Source organism: Cupressus sempervirens, chromosome 1 (genome assembly GCF_028749045.1).
Source record: "Cupressus sempervirens isolate cs-2001-9-10 chromosome 1, ASM2874904v1, whole genome shotgun sequence".
In the NCBI taxonomy this organism is placed as follows: Eukaryota; Viridiplantae; Streptophyta; class Pinopsida; order Cupressales; family Cupressaceae; genus Cupressus; species Cupressus sempervirens.
Genome location: NC_143118.1, coordinates 480,519,231 through 480,541,589, shown reverse-complemented (window position 1 = coordinate 480,541,589; position 22,359 = coordinate 480,519,231). Strand labels below are relative to the sequence as shown.

Here is a 22,359-nt window from a genome sequence, read left to right as displayed (position 1 = left end):
ATCCTTAGAGAAGTTTGAGTAACTAAGATACAAGAGCTTACTTTAGTTGTTAAAACACTTGGATGGCTTTCTCTAACCATGAAAAATAATCCTTTCTCTACAGTGTTGCTGAAAATGGTTTTACACATATCCCACTCCATTCTAACTTGATCATGCCCTGGTTTTATATCCAGTGTAATAAAAAACTTCACATATTGCAATTGGTACAGCAAGTCACCTATTGCTGGAAGAGGATATTGGTTCTTAATGGTGACTTTGTTGACAGTGCCATAATATACACACATTTGACAAGAGTTGTCCTCCTTCCTAAGCATCACTATGGGTGATCCACATGGTGAAAATCTTGAGACGTATCATGCCCTGCTCTAACAACTCTTGAAGCTATTGTTCTACTTCATTACTTTGCATCATTACTTGTCTAAACAATCCTGTATTAGGTAAAAGAGATTTAGGAAGTAGAAGAATTACATGCTATATCTCTCTCTCTCTAAGGAAGAAACCCCTTGGGATCATGGAATACCTTCTCAAATAAGTCTGTCAATTCTTCCAGTCATTTTATCTTTCTATTGCCATGTGACATTGAAAAAACTGCAACTCCTCTTATTTATCTCTCAAAAGTTTTAACAAAAATACTTGGTTTCTTGTATGAACCTATGTGCTTGATAAGAACAAACCACCAAAAACCTTGCCTCACTTTGCTTTGGTGTCCCTTAACAGCATATTTGACTCCATCCTTGATCTAACAATAATTGCTTGCCCTTTCAATGAAATTACAGCTGCTTCCAAAAATATATATACACCCAATCATAACGTCAAACGTGTCAACAGAAATTACAGCTGCTTCTACTTCGCCTATGTATTGTTCATTTATAGGAAACTGAAATTTACACATTTGCTTCACTTGAATCTCACCCCTTCTTAACTCAGCCCAATGGATAATGCTGAGGATGATCATATGTTTGCAAACCAAGCTTCATAACAATATCAGCTTAAAAATAAAATTACTACGTTGGCACTTGGAGCTTGAGAATGAAAAGTCAGTTCATTTCTTCTTGCTCACTCATGACAGCTTGTGGCTATGAAACCCAATTTCTCATCTATATCCAAGCTATCATGTATCTCCACTTCCTCATGAATTGTCATGAATTGTAGCCATGGACCTATTTGAGTTCTCCTTGGGCTTACTTTTTAGGCACTCAGATACCAAAAAACTTGCAATGCAAAGTCAAACAAAGATTTATTCCATCTTGGGTGGTAGCACCAATCTTCTTCCATTTCCATTTTTGAAATGGTTTACTCTTCTTTGGGCTCTTCTTATTATGTTGTTCTCTTCTAAAAGAATCTCCTTCACCTTTCCCTTTTTCTTCATCAATGTAGTGTGTCAAAACACAAGCATCATCTTCTACCTAAAAGTCGCCAAGAGATATCAACCTCAAGATACCTATCTATTCTCAATAATAATTTCAGCACAAAAGCCTTGAGACTGAGCATTATAAATTAAATGAATATAATAAGTATGATTAATTTATTATAGTGTTATTTAATATAATAATAGAAAAAATCAATGCCAATTTAATAATTTACTCATACTAATTTTATGAAACTTCTTTAACAGAAATTCTTTATTTATGCTAGTTTGTGATATATAATTTTATCCTATTATTGAGAAAAAATGACTAATTTCTCAAAAAAATAAAATATATGCAAATCATTCTTTCAAAGGAAATATATAAATAATAAAATTGTAGATAAGAAATATATTATTACCTAATAAGTTTATTGTACTTATATGTCAGATTTATTCTAAAAATTCATTGATAGTAGAGAAATTTTGCAGTTAGGATTTGTCCCTCACCACATGCCCATGGTGTTGCTGGTTGAAACCAGTCAAACCTCCTGCAGAATAGCAGAGATGGCACTGGCTCTAGCATGGGGGATGGGTTTTGTGGGGTGTTCCAATCTGGTCACCCTATGAAAGAGTTTAGAATCGTTGAATGGTGTGGTTTTGGCCTGTAAGAATGAACCATTGTTGTCCTAGATAAAGCATGCGGGCTTTATGGAGTTTGAAAATGGTGAGTCCTCTACAACCCTTAACAATGTGTCTTGTCCCTTGGTCGTCACATGAGGTCCATCAACAAAGTAGATAGGAAAAAAAAGCAAGCTGCAAACCTTGGCAGTGCAATGTTTTGAAGATTGGATCATTCGTTGCAATAGTCAAGAAGGCTTGCAATGGGAGTGGTGGACAGGATCTTTCAAAATGGGTTAAACCCTTAGCAGGAAGGATTTCGGTTAGGATGGAGGAAGAGATTAAAGAAGAATTAGTAGAGAATGAAAAAAATTTAAAGAATCAGGTTTGATAGGAAGGTTTAAGGGCTTCTCGCCCAATATGAGAGATCTTCACAAATGGATCTCATTACATTGGAGTGGGTTTTCGGAAGCAAATGTTCAATTCTCCAAGAATGCAAGGTTTTTTTTGTGCTCGGGTTTGATAGCAAGCAAGATAGGTAGAAAGTTTTGTGCACACAAAGGAGTTGAGAAGATAAATATATGTTGCTTTTGAAACCATGGTATCCTACTTTCAACCTGGTAACTGAATCGTTTGATAAGATTTCAATAGGTTGATTCTTCGGGATCGCTAAAAATGTAATTGTACTCCCATGTCAGGTATGTACTTTTGAAGATTGTAGCTGCGATTCAGATCTTTATCTGTGGAAATATGGGCGTTATTACCGTTATTGTCACCTTCAACTAAAAAGGACACTTATGTTGAATTGTAATATTAAATGTAATGACATGTGTACGTTGAGGCATGGATATTTGAAGAGTTGTAATTATAATTGTTATAAAGAGTCGTTTTGGAAAATTGGAAAGACCTTCAATTAGAATGTGAAGAGTCCCTCCTTGAGTTACATATATCATATCTAGCAATAGGCATTGTACACTTGAAGCCTTATGATTAATAAAATTATATTTTTGTTGTGTGGTTGGGTTTTTCCCTTCATTCTAGAAGGGTTTTCCTAGGATAATTAAGGTGTTTTCAGTTTCAGTTTTGGATCTTTCTTGTTACTGTTTATCTTCATTGATTTCTAGGTTCAAATTTAAAACTTTCCAAGGGAAGCAATCTCTCTTTATATTGAGGATGAAACATAAAGGGACATGTCTATTCATTTTAATTAATTAATATAACAATCGATTAATTAACTACACACACAAATATACATACATACATATACATACACACACACACACACACACACACACGTATATATATAATTCAGTTTAGGTTCATGAGCTTATCCAATAGAAGCTACCAAACATTATCACAGCCTCTTAACTAGATAGGATAAACACATAGATATTACGCTATTGTTAATATTAAGAATGGTACAATTTTAAGAGTATCTTTGATCAGAAGATTTCCACCATTTGATATCACATTTGATATCATGAGTATTGGCCTCCAAAATATCAACATATGAAATTCACCAAATACTCTAAGTAAAGGTCTACAAAATATCAACATATGATATTCAACAAGTACTCAACAAAGTAATGGCCTCCAGATATCAACACCTAATATTCATCAAATACCTATCATATATCTATACAAACAACTCATAGACCATCAAATGATTTACAAGATATAATTTATCTTGATCTATTTCAACATTTACATAAAATGTATATCATGATTTAATTTATTGTAAAATCGTCACCTTCTAATAACTTTTGCAAATACAAGTGATAATCATTTGGAAGTCTTCACTTCCTCATGATGTACACAAGGGGTAGGCCCATTAAAACCATACAATCACACACATGGACTTTCAAACTCCCTATGAATATCAATCATCTAAGCTCCTCATCTAATGATGCTTCTGATGGAGCGTCGGACTCCCTCTGGAACTAATATCAATCCTCCTTTTCCTGCAACAGCATTCTCAAAAAAGGCAAGGCAAATAGCTCTTATAGTACATGTTAAAATAAACGAATAAGAGAGAGACTAACATAATACTCAAAGATAATTCTGCATAATGATAAAAGTTCATTCCAATGTAATATGGGTAAAGGTCTAATTTAAATATATACTTTGAACAAATATGCATATATATATTCAACTTTCTAAGTATATATCTTCAATCTATGTTTTCATATATTATTACTTTATATACATATATAATCACCATATATGTGCATTTGTATCTATCCATATAAATGAATTAATAAATAATTATAAACATCGTTTAGTGAGGATCACACTCCTAGTACAATATTAATATATTATTGAAATAACATAGTATACCTTATTTGACCTTGTCACAAGAATGGAGTTGCCTTCACAAATATGTGCACCATCAATAAAAAAGGGTCACAATTAGATATGTGTGTTGGATTGCATCATGGGAACTGGGAAGACCACCAAGGGATATTTAGTGCTTGAAGATTTTAGAATGAGCATCACATCTTTGAGGCCCTTTTTAGTCCAAGGCTTCTCTCGGGCTTCTATCTCCATCGACTACACTTAGCTCAATTACCTTCCCTTCCAAACAGATGAGGCCACTCTTGAATTACCTTTATGAACATGAACTCTAAAAGATGGCAGCAATAAATGGTGGTTGTATCATTGAATCGTTTGTGCACTTAATCCATGATCTCCCACTTGTAATTCTTATTTAAATTGTACTCTGCTAATAATATATGTGTCTAATCTTATGGAATGAACTCTTTCTAATAAAATATGAATTACTTAAATCGACTATATATGAAGACCTATCCGGTTGTATTAGTATTTGCGATAACAATTTATAATCACGCCATTCAATATATTGTAACACATTTACAGGGATGTGAAGGACGACTATATTGAATGTGATTGTCATTGTGATGTTTGCAGATATGAGTACTTCAATTTCTGTTCTTTGCATCCTCTCCAAAAGAAATTTAATTTTCAAGCCCATTGAATAGGAAAACAGTCTTGGGTATGCGGTCGAAGTTGATGCTCACAAGATATCTCCTCTACTAGGCCTCTAACCCCCACTTGAAGATTTAAGACCCACCACACAAGCTGGCCTCTCCAACTTGTGTCATAATTTTCATCAATGTACGAGACTCAATTTGAAAAACGGCTATGCCGCCATATGTAAGCATCCAAGCACGATACTTTTCTTGGATACACAAGCCCTGCAAATTATTCTTTGGTGCCACATTCATAGGCAAGTAAAGTCAATGTTGCAACACCGATTTGAAGCAATTAATTTCATGCAGAATACAATCATTTGATTAAACTTACATCTCAGTCATCAATCTGACTTAGTAGCAACATTTGAGGACCAATAAAGTCCAAGCAAATCACAAAGAATTGCAAAGAGTTGATGTAATTGCACTGTCATGTTAGGTATGTACTTTCCAAGAGCAGCGATCTCTCTCATTATATTGAGGATGGAACATAGACATGTCCCTTGAAGGGACATGTCTATTCATTTTAATTAATTAATACAACAATTGATTAATTAACTACACACAAATATATATGTATAACTTCAGTTTATTCTCATGAGTTTATACAACCAAAGAAACTAAACATTAACACAATATGGGTAAGATTACCAAATTTGTTTCTTCAATTCTAGTTTATTCGTCTCTTGAAAAAATAGGTAATTCCTTAGGTATCTTTTTGGAGGTGGATAAGGGTTCAATCAAATACTTCCACACAACTTTTGCTCATATTCTAGTTGAAATTGATATGACTGAAGTCCTTCTAATAGAATTATCTTTGAAAATTGCGAGTGAAATGTGGGTGCAACCTATAAACTACAAAGGCATTCCTTTTAGATGTAGAAGATGCTTCCAAACTGTTGGTGTTTGAAAACATTACCCATTTCCAATTATCCTGATGAGAACAAAACATATCTAGAGGCAGCTAACTCCCATTTTCAACATGCCCATTCAGACACCAGGCCAACTATAAGGCTATACTCCTTCTGCACTTCAGGCTCTGCAAAACCTAGGCGGGTATAGGTTTTGCAGAGCCTGAAGTGCAGAAGGAGTATAGCCTTATAGTTGGCCTGGTGTCTGAATGGGCATGTTGAAAATGGGAGTTAGCTGCCTCTAGATATGTTTTGTTCTCATCAGGATAATTGGAAATGGGTAACGTTTTCAAACACCAACAAAATGGCGACTCTGCTGGGATCTACTTTTATATTTCAATTCTTTATAATAGCAGATTGCAACCAGCACTTAAAAACTTATCAAGAATTTGAAACTCCTTTTCAAGAAACTACCAAAAGCTTCAAATCTGCCCATACATCTGAAAGTCCTTCAAAATTTTGCAATGAAATCAACTAGGAACAAACTGGTACAGAGATTTGAGAGTCGCCACTCACACTTGATGAGAAATAAAACATAATTTGTCACTTGACAAATCTGAACCAGACCTTCAATGTAGGAGAAACTTGCAGATCACTAACATCTTGAAAAGAAAATATATTTTATAAACGAATTCTTGACTCTGAAACTTTCTCGACAATATTTGCAAACTGGACTGATTGAAGGTAGACCTATGACAGTCATAGAACACAATTTTCCTCTAGTTTCAACATACTGCTGATAATGAATAAAGCTTAAGTGGGGAACATGAAACTTCAGCAAGGAAAAGGAACACATCTTGCTATTAATATGCTATATCCAATCTGTTTCATGGCAGAGATTTTTATTCTTTCTTTATGCAACTCCCCGGCAAAGTCGCCATTTTGTTGGTGTTTGAAAACGTTACCCATTTCCAATTATCCTGATGAGAACAAAACATATCTAGAGGCAGCTAACTCCCATTTTCAACATGCCCATTCAGACACCAGGCCAACTATAAGGCTATACTCCTTCTGCACTTCAGGCTCTGCAAAACCTAGGCGAGTAGACCTATACATAAAGCATATGAAGAATCTATAGGTCTACCCGCCTAGGTTTTGCAGAGCCTGAAGTGCAGAAGGAGTATAGCCTTATAGTTGGCCTGGTGTCTGAATGGGCATGTTGAAAATGGGAGTTAGCTGCCTCTAGATATGTTTTGTTCTCATCAAGATAATTGGAATGGGTAACGTTTTCAAACACCAACACAAACCAAACATGTTGCTATGAACTTCTCAAGGAAGAGGGTTCATTAAGAGGCTTCCAAGTGGAAGGAGACTTCTCATGTGTTTTATTTGATAGTAATCAAGGGGAATGAAAATTAGTAGTTGAAAAAGATGAGGCGTAGACTGTAAAGGCAAGGACTCTAGAGGCTGCTCAAAATCAAGGCCATGATAAGAGTATGGGAAAGTCGTAGAGTGACACCAAAAAGGCATCTTCAAGCAATAAGACAACTAACGCCTCATCTTCAAACATCAATATGGGGGGGGGGACACAAAAGGAGTTTGGGAACAATGCAATGAGTTGGGGGTGGGGGGTGAATTTGTGGGACTCCTCTTCAACCTTTAGGGCTTCCCGAGAACTTGAAACCTAGTAATTGTACACTAGAAATGTGTACCTTCCTAAACCCTTCTATCCAAGGTTTTTCATAAGTTGGAAAGCTTGAATGGCGGCTTAGACAGCCCTAGTCATGTAGTGCAAAGGTATCTGCATAAGCATGGAAAGAACTCTCAGCTGAGCCTTAGAGATGCAACCCTTGCTAGTAAACCATGAAATGGGAGATTCTTTAGACAAGAGCATGAGTGCAAATGTCAAAGAACTCTACAACATGCAATGCAAGAAATGAAGCTATGCTAGAATGGAATGCAAGAATGCAACTAAACTAAGCAAAATGAGAGCATTACAACCATTTTAATTTAGCTAAGTGATCTAAGGTAATGCAAAGGGAAAGTTAAGCTATTGCAAATGAATCTAAACTAGGACAAGAATGCAAGAATGAGACGAGAATGCAAGAATGGGACAAGAAGCAAGAAGTTCTCCACAAGTGCTCCAAGAAAAAACCTGTCAAGAAACCTGCACCATAACAATAGCTCAAAAATGGAATCCTTAGAGAGGGAGAGAGCTCTCTCTTTTAAAGGTGTACGGACGGTTGAGATCAAGATCAAGATCAAGAAATGAGGATCAAGGGTGGGAGTTGATTTTTAGCATGATCCATGTGTGAGATCATGTTAACCAATAAGAGAGAGTTGATTTTTCATGTGAGGCAATCTTTTCTTTTAATTTGTAAATAGGAAAAAGACTTTATGTATGCACATTGAGTGGGTTAGAAAAATGGGGTCTTTTATTTAATTAAAAGGGGACATGTTCTTTCAATCAAATATGAACTTAGGATATTATAGTCAAACTATAGGTTAAAATCAAATAAATTGATTTTTAGCAATTTGACCTAGGCAAATAATTAAATAGTTTAGCCAAAATGCTGAGAAGGGGGCTAATAGTCTAGATGACCATTTTTAGGTGATTACAATAAGAATGGTTATGGTTTTGCAAGTACTCTTGTGGATCTAAGAGGGAGCTATGGCAGCAAAGCGGGTGAAATTACATCCAAATCAATGTAAATGTGGGTTGAAGAGGCTGCTAAAAAAATTGGTTGGGAAGTAGTAAAAGGGAAAAGGGAAAAGGGAAAAGAAATCTAGGAAAGTTGGGAAATTTGCTATGACCCTCTGCTCTTATATGAAGAGTAGGTCAAACTGTAATGCTTGATTGAAAGGCTTGTTAAGGGGTCTCTTTTAGTGAAGGTGGTGTATCCATCCCTAGTTTGGGCCAAGGTCAAATCCCAATCCTTAATAAAAATCTTTTATTACTGATCAAAAAAATTTATACTCCAAATTTTACTTTTTTAACCTTAAAGATAATTCAGAAAATATTATCTTAGTCAAATTTTATATTTTACTTTTTCAACCTTAAAAATAATTTAAATATTATCTTCAAGATACTAAAACATTATCTTGGAGGTACTAAAATATTATTCATGCATTTATTTTTTTCTTCTATATTATATTGCATGTGTCTTTTAATTATTAATAGTTTTTACTTTGTTAACTATATAATTATTTTATTTCACATTTTCTAATCAGCGCACTCATGCCATTTCACTCCCCTTTAGTTGCACCTTACGGTGTAAAAAAGCTAGTTGGCTTTAATGACCTTCCTTCATAGGCTGGTATGCAACCAAGAACAATATTTGTGAGGATATCTCCTTCCAAGTCCATATCTGGAATCATCCTGCTGCAATCTTGTGCACTTTGTCTAATTGCTTGCCTAAAATAAAGCCATTTTATCTTCAAATTGGTCTTATTACCAATCAAAAGGATATTCTAACTTTGCAAATGTTTAATACCTACCCAACTATGGGTTTTGTTTTCTTCCTTTCTCACATGAAAATAAATGACTTTTCTTTTATACAAGAGCATTTATACACATTTTCAACCATACAAGTGAAATTTTTTAGGCTCTAGACACACTTTATTTGTTTTATCTAAGATTATAGAATTTATGCATTTAGATGACCTTTAAAAGTCTTATCTTCTTTCTTGGTTTCAAATTTATATGGAGCATATCTAACTCTTATCTTAACTTCTCTTTCTTCACACATTCAATCATTGCCTCTATTTTTTTCTTCTTCCTTATCATCTCCAGTACCAGATTTATTTGCCAAAGATCAAATTAGAACATGGCTAAAAGAGTGATATTGTATCATCCCAGACTAGTGTCTAGTTAGAGACTCTTATTGTTAAATCATCCATTTCTTATGCTTTACAACTTGCTCTGCTTGTCTCTCTAAAATAAAACCCTATTATTTTAATATCTCATTTCAATTTCTTGATTCCAATGGCAAGTTCCCATCTCTAGTATTCTATAGAACTAGTTTATCATCACTTCAAGACCTTATCACTGTCATAACATTCATGGACCACAATTCCCATCAGTTTGAATATGCTCTAATACCAAAGTGGTCTATAATCACTACAAATGATATGTATCATGGCTGTAAAGTCAAATTGATGTTCTAAAGCTTAAATAATTGCAATGACAGATTTAGAAATGAAAACTATGCTCACCTACTAGAAAAAATGAAATAGAAAACTCCACAAGTTTTGATCTCACAACCCACCAATTTGCAAGGAAAACCCTAGTTGATATGTACTGATAGCAATTATTTCATTATGCACTGTATAAGAAGATGGTTACAATTCAAATATTGTTCCTATCCTCCTTGTTTTCTTTGCGAGATAAAATGTACATTTGTTCCTTCAGCTTGTTGACCACTATGTGTTCACCACTTGTCCAAATGCTTCCTTCTTCCTCCCTTTCCAATTTTTTGTATTACCAAGTTTTACTCCTAGGTAGCAAAATAGCCCAACCATCCAAACATTGCAAGAGTTCATCAAATTTCCTAACTTTTCATTTCAAACTATGAACAATGTAATTACTATGAGTCATTTCCAAAACTATCAGGTTAGTTCCATTTCAACTTTTACCAATTCCATCACTACCTCAATGAAATCATTTCTATCAACCCGGCAATTATAAAATCCCCCCTAACAAACAAGTTGTTTCAACTATGTTAAAATAATATTTCCCAATCCAATTTTTGAGGCAATCCTTTTGTTGAAAACTCCAAACCTCCTTGATCCTTTTTGGATCAGTTACTCCCACATGGGTTTCACTAAAGTAAATCTTTGTCTTCATAGTTGGGCATGGTGTTTTCTTCGATTTATACATTGCAAATTTGCAAGCTAAGTTATCTAATGGCGAGTTTACAGCACTTGTTCCTTTAATTAAGTCTACACATTGATGTCAAACATATGGTTCATCCGTCTTGGTTCATAATTCAAGTGATATAAGGGTAGATTTACTTTGCAGAGTTGTAAGTGAATTTGCAAGAATACAAGAAGAGCAAGTGCAAAAGTTTGTTGCCTTGTCAAAGAGACAATAAGTTCTAAATCTAGAATAAAGAGAGATGCAAAATATGTTGGCAAATAAAAAAGAGTTCCTCGAGCTAGAAACTCACATTGCAAGAATATTTCAATCAAAGAAGACTACTTAGAGCCTAATAGAAACTCTCATGGAGAAGTTATTCTCATTGGAAGATGTCAATGTTAAGAAGTAAAGCCCACACACAACTGGGGGGGGATTGTTGGGGGGGGGGGGGGGGGGAGGGTGAATCGGTTGTGCCAATATACTTTACAAATCCAACTTTATAAATCAAATAAACAACTAGTGAAACAAAATGCATAACAATAAGAAACCATACACCATAACACAAAGATTTTGTTAACTAGGGAAAACCCCAGTGGTGATGGCACCCACAAGCTAGAATACTAATATGTAAGTTCCTTGTAAAAAGATGTGACCCTATTAGGAGTCAAATACAACGCATTTAGTACAACAGTCCTTGTTAGAGGACAGATCCCAAATAAGAGACCTTTTACCCAACCCTGTTGAAGGCTAATAGGAAACAAATAGACCCACTGCCTAAATGCTCTAGCAACTGTGAATAACTGATCTTCAAGATAACATTTCCAAAACAATGAACTGACTAATCTACAACTTACTTGCCATAACAGTTCCTTTGAAGCTCAACACAATCAACCAAATCAATCTTTACTCTATTCTTATCATCCAACATTCATGCTCACATCATCTGACCATATATAATACATACATGATGATTTACAACCAGGGAACACAACTTTCCTTTATAACCTATACAATTAACTAATTAGGTCAGCTTGTTAAAGATTCCCCAATGAATCGTTTAATTATATAGGTCCATACCAAGGCATACACGCCTTCATAAGCATCCTTACCATAATTAAAATATGTTTTCCACATGTTACAATATGATTACTACATTTTACAATGATATACAAGATGTTTCCTCAACCCAGTCGACTGTCAGTAGAACATACTACATGTTACACAACAACCACCATTCTAGAATAATCTCTAAACATTGCTATCACAAGCATAGTTGCATGAACAATTTTTTTGCCATGATCCAAGCTCACTAGCATTAACTCCATCTTGCTAATAAGATACAACAGATATGCTACCGTCTCTAGCATTATTTCATGTACACTGGTCTGCTACCAGTCTTTACCAAATGAACTGTAACTCATCCAAAACTCAATATAAAATTCAACAAACATAAATATGATATCTATACTCATTCATCTTCACAAATCTAAGCTCGCATAGCCTAACCTGTCACGTGCCAACTTCATTGTGTCAACAGTCACCTTGTAATATGGAGAATAACTGTCTGTTATGAGCATATAGACATATGTTGTAACAATGACAAAAATTGTCATCGATATAACACATTAACAATACATCCAAGAGCCAACCAAACCTCCATTTCTAACAATCAAGACCAGGAGAACAAATCCCCTCCAAAACACAGGAAAATTTCCATAGTGAACAAGTCTACCAAAAATGCCCCAATGGGAGGCCATAGCAAGAATTGAGATTCTGCCATTTGAAGTAGATGAAGAAAGGTTGGAGTATTATTTTGCACAATTCAAGGTATAGGCATACATTCTCAAAGTAAAAGAAAAAAAATCCTATGGTAAATTGAGACTAGAAAAGTGTGCTTTAAGAGCTGGTGCAAAAATCTCTTGTATTCCATGGCTTTTGGAGAGCAATCTATTAAACCTTGGTTTCTTGGGGCCAATTGAAATTTATAGAAAAATTTAATCCAAAATGTCAAGCAAAGCATAAATGTATGGAGGTTTGAGGAGCATGTACATGTTTGATAGCATTACATCATTCCCAACAACAAGAGAACCAATAGCCAAGACAAAGAACACAAGTGCTTGAAGCACAAACAAAAAAATACTGTTATTCGTCATGACCATTGCAATGCAGGTAATCCAATAGATACAACTTGTTGGAAGCTGCACCTAGAACAGTGTGATTCCAGAAAGGCAAAAAGTGTAAGAGCTCTACCATGCCTACGGTTGGGTTGCTAACATGAATCACTGTGATTTACAAGTTACTTGTAGGAAGAGATTCTGTCTCATTTTCTGTTTTTTCTGCTATGACCTGCAATTTTGATAAATACAATACCACTTTTATGGTTTTCAACAAAATAATATAGGATTTATCATTATGAAATGCTCTATAACACCATAATCATGCCTGTGATCATCGTTGTCAGCTTCTCTTGCAATGACTTCAAAAATGTGGTGCTTAAATAGTAATATACAAGTGCATTGATTTGATTAGAACATGTGTCCATCTAGAATTTTTAAACCGTATTAAAACTTATATGTATTTGAACTTTAGAACAATAAAAACATCAAAATAAAGGATAGAATCAAGATAAACAAAAAAATTCATATTCCCCAAATATAGCAGCAAATAATAATATAAAAATCAAACTCTAAAATGAAAAGAACTTATATATTAAGATATAAAGACCAATTATAAGCCCACTCTACCTGCATATGGAGACATAGCTAACTGCTTCAACCATTGTCCCTCTGCCACTGCACAATTTGTAACTCACTTTAGATTATAGCAATAAAAATTTCCAAGAGTGGAGAACATCTCCATATTGTAATAATATCATAGCTTCTTGTTATAAGGTAGCAAAATTGAAAAACGTTCATGCATACAAAGAATGATCAGGTACATCCATTACAATAAATGTAAAAGTTCATCTAGAAAATATGCACTTATAGAAAACTTGAACTGATACATAATTTTTTAGTGTTCTATCAAGCAGTTAACAATATGCACCATGCATAAACAACAAGTTTTGTGTGAAAACACATGATCCCGATATTGTTTTGGGGAATTTTCCTGAATAAGAACATCCTCGGGAGAAAGAACTGAAATGTATTAAGGAGAACATGGCGTGCCCTTAGTAAAGTTACCGCATTTATTACAAGGATGAAGCAAAAGTTCCCAAATTAGACTCAGTGGTTGAAATGTTGCACAATTCTCATGCTATTACTCATCAGCTAAGACACACAAAATGGTCACTCCTCCATACTGTCTTCATCAATAAAATAGTCAGATCTGCTTGGCACCCCCTGTTGTCATAGAGAATCACCCACAATAATACTTTCTCAAATCCGTGGTCACACAAAATAAAATTTAGTGGCTAGTTGGTTGTTTTTTCAAGAATTTCTTCACAGGACATTTGCCAATTGAAAATGACAGTTGGCCCCAATGTCTTTCAAACAGTATTTGTTTCTTGAGAATTTTCCAATTTCTTGTATAAAACCTGCATCTCAAATATCAATAAATAAAATTATTTTATATTATTAAACAAGAATTGAAAAGATTTCTAAAATTCTTCAAATGTGATGTAAAGGGATTCTCTTCTTTCAAGACATGACAGAAAACCGATTTGCAAAAGCAAATGCAATGCTAGAGCCCACAAGAACATGAAAGAAAAATTGAGAGATTTCAATTTAAAACTAAGGAAAACAAACTAAATACAAAGCAATAAGCCAACTGCCTTTCAAAACAGATGTTGAAATCTGATTCACATCTGATATAGACCTGCAACAACATGAATACCCAGTTACTACAGCTCCAAAAATATTTCTCCAAGCTCACCCATGACCAACTCTCAAAAACTACCCAAATGAAATGAAAAACTAGCTTTAAAATAGCAATTCCGCCAAATAAACTGCAAATGAATTTGTTTTTACTCCAAGATGTCATGACCAAGAAAAGTTCCCCTCCATTTCTCCCTCCTAAAATTACTCCAATTGATTCTTTTGTAACTTCTCTTACAAGATAATTGGGTTAGGTAGCTTGTTGTCTTTTAGCTTCTTTGGTTGCTTCCCAAGATAGAACTCTCAAGATTCCTCATTCTTCGTACCAAATTGCAATAAATGTGTCATTCATAACCATTAGAAGATGCTCTCTTACCCATATTTGGACCCTTCTCGAAGTGATAGGTAGTCCCACAGAATTCAACTCATAGGCGAAATTTTTACAATTTTAAATTGTTAAATGCCATGAAATGCTAAGAAAATTACATTTGGCATTCATCACAAAGGTGTCCAATCATTTTAACAATTTTTTGGCACTTATTAAATGCTAACAACAACATTAGACTAAAATCTACGATGTTAGAAAATGAAAAAAAAAAAATTGGTTGATGTTGGATAGCCTATGGATCATGGATGCTTCTGCATCAAAATGCAGTTTTCCTTAAAAGCTTGCACTCATGCAATTATTACATTAAAAACAATCTACTACATCATCATCCTTAGCAACATCTATTCCACACTTTATGTGTCAGCCAGAGTTCCCAGACTCGAACTCGGCAAGGCCCACTGGACTCTTGACTTGCCTATGACTCGACAATGACCCAGCAAAATAAAAAAAACCCTTGAAATTGTATACTTTTATTATTATATATATGAGATTATATATCATATTCCATGACCTAGGCTGAGTTATAAAAACTCGGCCAGGTCTGCTCAGCTTGGAGACTCAGACTACTCACACGTCTCGCAGAGAGTCATGGAACTATGTTAATAATAGGTAAACATATAAAAGTTATATTTCAAGTCTATCTTACGTGATTAATCTTGCACTTAGTGTGTTTTCAAATGGATGATAAGTCATTGTTTTGCTGCACAAACAGAATTCACTACTTTTATATACATGAGAATTGGACCTTTATATGCTCAATCAATAGGTCAAGTAGTATCAAGGAGGTTGAGAGCCTTTTAGGAAATTGTCATATTAAGTGCAATCTTTGGACGTTCAAGTCCTTGTTGATTAGAAGAAATCCTATCTTTCTCATTCAATGCAAAGCCATCCATGTCCTTGCCCATCAGACAAGAAGCTACAAGCATATTTTATATAGATTGTTGCATGCGGTGTGATGTAATGCCCCACCCGAAGATCCTTGGAACAAGGATGAAATAAGATCCACGATAATTATTTTTTTTGAACAAGTATAAAAGCACATGGCAACATCATACACGGATCACAAAGATTACAACGGAACTCTTAACCACCATCCCTGCAACCAACGAATCTACAAACGCCGCTACCCGAACTGACACACACACAACAGGAAACGGAAAACCAAAATGACAACCGCACAAAGAATCTAAGCTCTGTCAAGGCATGGAAAATTAAGTAAACCCAAAGGGTACTGGAATCACCAAAAATCCATCCCCTAAAACCAGTGGAGATGCCCCCTATTTTTCGCATGAGGACGACTGACTGACAAATTCTTGCGCGAAGATGTGCAGCATGCCACGCGAGGAAGTACCTTCCGCACGAGGATGTGCACCAAGCGAAACGAGAAGGTACTTGGCCAAATAGCCAAGACACCCAAAACTGGTATTGGGTCTCGCGCGAGAAAGTGCCAAAGGCCACGCAAGAAAACCCAACACACCACGCGAGATCTTGCATTCTTGCGCGAGAAAGTGTGATTTTGTGTGAGATTCCAAGACAGCTAGCCAGAAATAAAAAATGTAAAAAGTTAAGGAATAAAGTTCCTCCACACCGGGGAGTACTGGATCCACATCTCGAGGCAAGGACTCTCGAACAATAACTGAAAGACGGAAACACAATCTAACCATCTAACAATCAGTGAAGGGAAAATACAGAAAAAAACATCACAGTAAATTGAAGTGACATCACAATGAATAGAAATAACATCGCAATGAACAGTACAACCAAACTAAGTACGCAGTTCCTCCCAACTATAATAGCATCATAAGACCATCGTGGCCCTAGCCATCCCCCGTGCATAACATCTCAAGCTACCAATCAGATCATCAATACTATCATATAAGGATGTAACTACTAAAACGTGCTACAATAAAGGCATAAGGAAATCTAACATGCTAAAAGTAAAGTATAAGATAATCCTACAGGACAGATAACATCATCTATCATATGTAACCGTCATAATAAGGAAATGCGTCAATAACTAACATCATCTAAATATGATATACAAGCATTCCAATGAAAGCATAAATCACAAGAAAGCATACTCCGAATCCCGAAGTACCAAGTGAAAACATCCAGCAACGATAAGACCATCTCTGTACACCGATCCCTAGCAATAATATAGGTAGCTACGCCTCCCAACCACGTGGAACCCACAGGCCACTCCCATCGTGCTGATGGAGATCATGATCCAACCACAAACACACACAAAGCACAACGTCCATGGCTAACACATGCCAAACCGTATGATGACAGAAACCAAGAACATAGACAATGCATAAGCTACAGGTCCTGGTCAAACACTCAATGGGCTACTAAGTAGGGGCTAACATCATGATGAGTCGCTTGGCATCCAAAAGCCCAAGCTAGGAGCATGCAGATTCAACTCCTCGACGGAAGGCTCTAGCACACCACATTTTTTTATTATCTTAAGTTTCATTACCACCTAGTATTTTATTTAGTTATCACTTAATTAGAACTTCCTTAGCCAACCCTCTCGGCACAATGATCACCAGGCTGGGAGATAGAAACCCTCTCCATATGCTACCCTGCCCTACCCATGCTCATTCAATGATGAGTGCCCGTAGGCAATGCAAATTCCCAACCCAACCCCAATGATCATAACTTCTGGAAGTACCACAGAAGATCGAGTCTCGCAAGTCACTCGACAAATGTACGCGCACGTACTCATGTGTGGCGCACCACCATCACGAAGATCATAATAAAAGGACTGGATGAGAACACAATGAAATCACTCAATCGAACACAGAATCAGGAGGACGGATGAGGCACGCATCCCAATGCAACATAAAAGTGCAACGAAGATCCAATCGACATCCAAACGGATGATCCAGGTCCACGTCCAAACTCATGCCAAGAAAACTCGAGAAAACAGGGCAGCACACAAAACGAGGTAAACACCCCAAAAACTAGAAAACTTCAAAATTAAAACCCATTTGGCTTTTGGATACAAAAACCCCGAAAATCCAATAATATTTGGGTTCGAACACCGTATGAAAAAACGGCCAGCATAACAGCACGAAACCCCAAACCCCCATTCCAAAAATAGGGAAAATGTTCATACCCAACCAACCGGGCAAAACCAGCAAACAAAAACGGAGGGGAACACTAGTTCTTAGCCTCCTAACAAACTGCTACCAGAAACAAAGGCTGAAACGAAGCTGAAACAAGAAAACGAAAAAGCCCTACCTGACAACAAAAGGGGTTGAAACTGAAAACAACACAATAAAATAAATTGTCCACTGAAACTGCTAGAAATCACGGCCAAGCAAGGTCTCCCCGAGCCGGATCCAATGAGACTGATCTCGTGAAAATCCCACACTCACAGCTCTCAGAATGAGCAGAAAACCAATCCTTCGGAAAGAGAATTTCAGAAAAGCTCTCCAATTTTCTAATTTGCATAATAGAACAAGTGAGAAAACAAATCCCTTTTTCAATACTTATTCACTTTTCGAGTGAATAGTTGATTAAGGCAAATAGCCACTTAAACTAGCTAGACTCTGAATCGACCCAAACGAAAACAAGTTATTCCTCATAATGGGAATTCACCGAAGGCAAAGCTGACAGAAATTAAATTCAATAAGATTTAAAGCCCAAAAACACAAAATCACAAAAAAAACCTTAACAACTTTCGCGATAATGTGAACCTCTAAATGCACAGACACGCTCATTGGTCTAATCACATAATGCAGATGAATTCGGATTTAATAATCACAAAGGTTCAATACTAACAAATAAATAAGGATACGTCGACCATACAGAGACAACATTGGTAAAATATGAATAGCTCAATCACTAACTCCATATGCCACTGCCAGGGATATAATTCCTACACACTAAAACACACGATCAAGTGCAATTGCATATAATAACATAGTCGAAGCAATAATGTATTAAATACCTAATTAATCCATTTACATCACTCACGTTCGCATAATGCAAAAAGAGAGAAGAATGAAGTAAATAACCATAGCATAAAATACATCACATGACATAATCAAGAAACATGTATCCAAATACCACATAATCAGATATCATCATAGATATACTGTCATCTCAAAATGGCATCAACATGCAAATATGATAAACTGAACAGTATAGCAGTAAAGCATCTATGGTACTGAATCAAAGTATAGCATTCGACCCTCAAGTCATCTCAAAGTACATATAATAAGAGAATCAAGTATCTCTCAAATCAAAAATAGACAAGGTACAGACTGCAAACACGAGAGGCACTACATGTAAACTATTGATTATACACTACCTATTTGACAGAATTTCGATGCGAAAGTTTGTGACTAAAATAACCATTTTGACTCTTGTTGTTTGGTTGGGTATCGTTGTTATTATGTTCAAACACAACTTAAACATACAAAGCATCTATGCTCACTGTCCTGTTGATGCTGGTAAAATCATTTAACTCCATTCTAAAATTGACTGCAATCCTTTTGTAACTCCCCTTGGCTCATAGATTTATTGCTCACTGTCCTGTTGATGCTGGTAAAATCATTCAACTCCATTCTAAAATCGACTGCAATCCTTTTGTAACTCCCCTTGGCTCATAGATTTATTCTTTCTTCTGAGTAAATGTTTACCATAATAAATGTGTTGTTGTATCTGAAGTACCTACAAAAATATTTAGATATCCAGTCATTCCTAATTTCCTCTCCACATTCCATCTTCCTCATTTCATTAGGTACAGACCTGCATTGGAGCTGCGAATTGTTGATCACCAATCCCATGTTCATTGTAATCTGACAATCTCTGCAATCTAGATCCCAAGAAGGACCCACGGTAAACAAGCAAAAGGCAGGCAAAAAGATCACAATTAAATACAGATTTGAGTTTTGCCTTCCTCTTAAGCACATCATGGCACCATGCTATCTTTTTGACTGATTGATCCCAATTCAAAACACCCAGGCCAGTTAACGGATGAATAAATGGAGCCAGAACTGCACTGCTGAATCTGATGCTTATACTAATATATTTTCAGTATTGGCCCTATAAAATAAAGCTGTCGCATTTCAATAAAAAAATTTGTTCGATTTTGCAAACCCATCAATTGACCTGAAATTGTCAATTTTCATAGTTGTTTATATAGTTTTTCCAAGAAGCATTTCTTTAAAGCCTATTTAAACCTATCACAGACCACTGTTTATTTTTGTAATCCAGATACTGAACTTCCAGGAACCGAAATCAATGGCAAACAAAAGAAGTTTAACCCAAGAAGCAGTGTAAACAATGAAAACTGGAGTTTATAGAATGCGAGTGAGAACTTCCAATTTACTCTGCAATCAGACGCTGCAGATTCTGACATCGATGCAGTTAAAAAAATAATAATGTTCCGCAGGAGAGATTGTGTCTGTTTTGAACTTGAGAGGTAGTACAGACAGAAAGGCAAATATCAGAAGTAATTATCGATCAAAATTGATTTCCACCTGAACTCATTGCCCATGGATTCACTCTTTGTTAAAGCTTCCTGATCACCAAGACTATCTTAGTCTCTGGGACATTTAAAGTATTTCATTTCTATGACTTGAATAAAATGAGAGATGTTGAAAATACAACTACTAAAACAATATAGCTTGTGACTTCAAATTAAACTACCAAGCTCACTGTAGCCCTTGTAAGATAAGTAAAAGACGTTAAGTACACAAAGCAGTAAGATCCATTGCGATTCACATATTCTCATTCTTCATGTATTGTAAAATGTGAAGTCTCGAGGGTTTGAATACATTAAATGCAATAACTTAGCATTGTACATGATTTGAGTAGCCGCCAATTTACAGAAAACCTAAGGAATTTAACGCTATCTAGGGTTTGGAAACACACAACTTTACGTGAAATATAGGAATTTGAAATTGCTCGGGTTTATAAAAAGTGGAAATAAAATTACATCTGCGGAGGCTTGTGAGAGGGGTGGCGACTTCAGGGCGCGATAGAAGCGTTTGCGAGAGGCCGGCCATTATTAACAGCACACGAATGCCCACACCAGCCACCACCGCTACCCAGAACCACTTCCATCTTCTCTCCTCCGCCTCTGCCACTGCCATTGTCGTTTTATGATCCAGCAAATTCACAGCATTGTGAAAGGCTTAGCAACTTTTTGATTTCGATTCTGAGAGCTGTTCTCAGTCAAAGTGGAGCTTTGACTATTGATTAAGATCTCCATAGTTATTCTGAGTATTATTCGTGGGCTAGTGTTTTTTAAGTATTTTTCAACCAGGCTCGATTTTTTTACCGAGGGAGTTCTCGGTGAAGCGTGTGATTTGTGATTGCAATTGTTATCGTGCTTAGGAATTAAATGGAATTGTAGAAATCTAACAAGAATCTTCATTTCTATTTATGGGATTTTACTTGAACATTTTGTTTCATTCAAAGATGAGTGTGAAGATATATTTTAATGCCTACGCTTAGAGTTGCACACTCCAAAAAATAGTCCAATCTATTATTTTTACACTCTTTAATACACATGATCATGTTTTGATTTTCAATTCCTACTTGCTAGTAGGAGGTCGAAAAACCTGGTTTTAAGACAAAATTAGAAGTCTAATATTCTAATTCCATTTTGCCAATTTTGAAACAAACATAAAAAAATTCAAATCCAGATTTTGAAAAATCCAATTCCTATCATCTTCCACGAACCAAATGGACCCTTAGGTAACGTTTAGGGGGGAAAAGGATTTAAATTTAAAATAGAAATGAAAATAAGTTAAATATTTTATTCCATTTATCATTTATTAATAGAGATAGAATAGAATAATATTTTTAAAAAGGTTATGGTGGCATAAAGTGTATTCTCAAAAGTCTTAGTATAAGGTCTATTTTTCAAAATATCAAAGCAAATGAATTAAGCTTGGCATAAATTAATGCAATTTAAGTTTTTTTTAAAGGTGGCAGATGATCATTATTAATTGGTTCTCAGACATTCCTAGGGATAAAGTAATCAATGCATTCCCAACCAATGAGAGTGTTCTTTTATACATTCTCTTCTTGAAGTGGTTGCTAGCAAACTAGATAGATGGCAAGAGGCACAGAGAGATGGTTGTAACCATCCTCCATAGGATACAAAGTCTTTGAGGTTTTGAGGAGCAAGACCACGAGTGTAGTGATTGATGAGCCCCATTTTTTTCATAATTTGGGTTCATATTTTGGATAATCTTGTAACACCCTGCCGAGGGATCCAAAAGAACTAACCTAAAATTTTACTAAGTTTACCAAACATTTTTTTTTAAGATAACATATAACAACAATTATAAAATAGCGGAAGCAATAACATACAATCATGCATAAGCAACACATAACAAGTTACATTCCTTAAGGATCCAAAATGTTGAATCACATTTAAATTTAGATAATATTAAATCCAATAAATAACACATCCACATTAAAAATTAACTACAAGTTCAAATCCATTTAAATAATATACATTTG

The 22,359-nt window shown here is 35.5% G+C and overlaps 1 protein-coding gene across 3 annotated transcripts in view; it reads right to left on the bottom strand.

Annotated features, from left to right (window-relative positions):
• The window catches only part of LOC149578362 (GPI transamidase subunit PIG-U), a 118,136-nt gene extending 96,894 nt beyond the window's left edge, over positions 1-21,242 (bottom strand). Inside the window, exons 1-2 of one of the 3 annotated variants that reach the window (XR_016364361.1) lie at positions 20,822-21,220; positions 13,410-13,457 (exon numbers count right to left, since the gene is read on the bottom strand). Coding sequence is in view for 2 of the 3 variants with exons in the window: in XM_089828489.1 (XP_089684615.1) it covers positions 13,410-13,457; positions 20,822-20,978 (205 nt within the window). In the remaining variant the exon portion in view is untranslated. Of the gene's footprint in view, positions 1-13,409; positions 13,458-20,821 lie in introns of all 3 variants that reach the window. The other 2 variants (XM_089828489.1, XM_089828497.1) reach the window with 2 other exon arrangements.
• Positions 21,243-22,359: the final 1,117 nt, after the last annotated feature.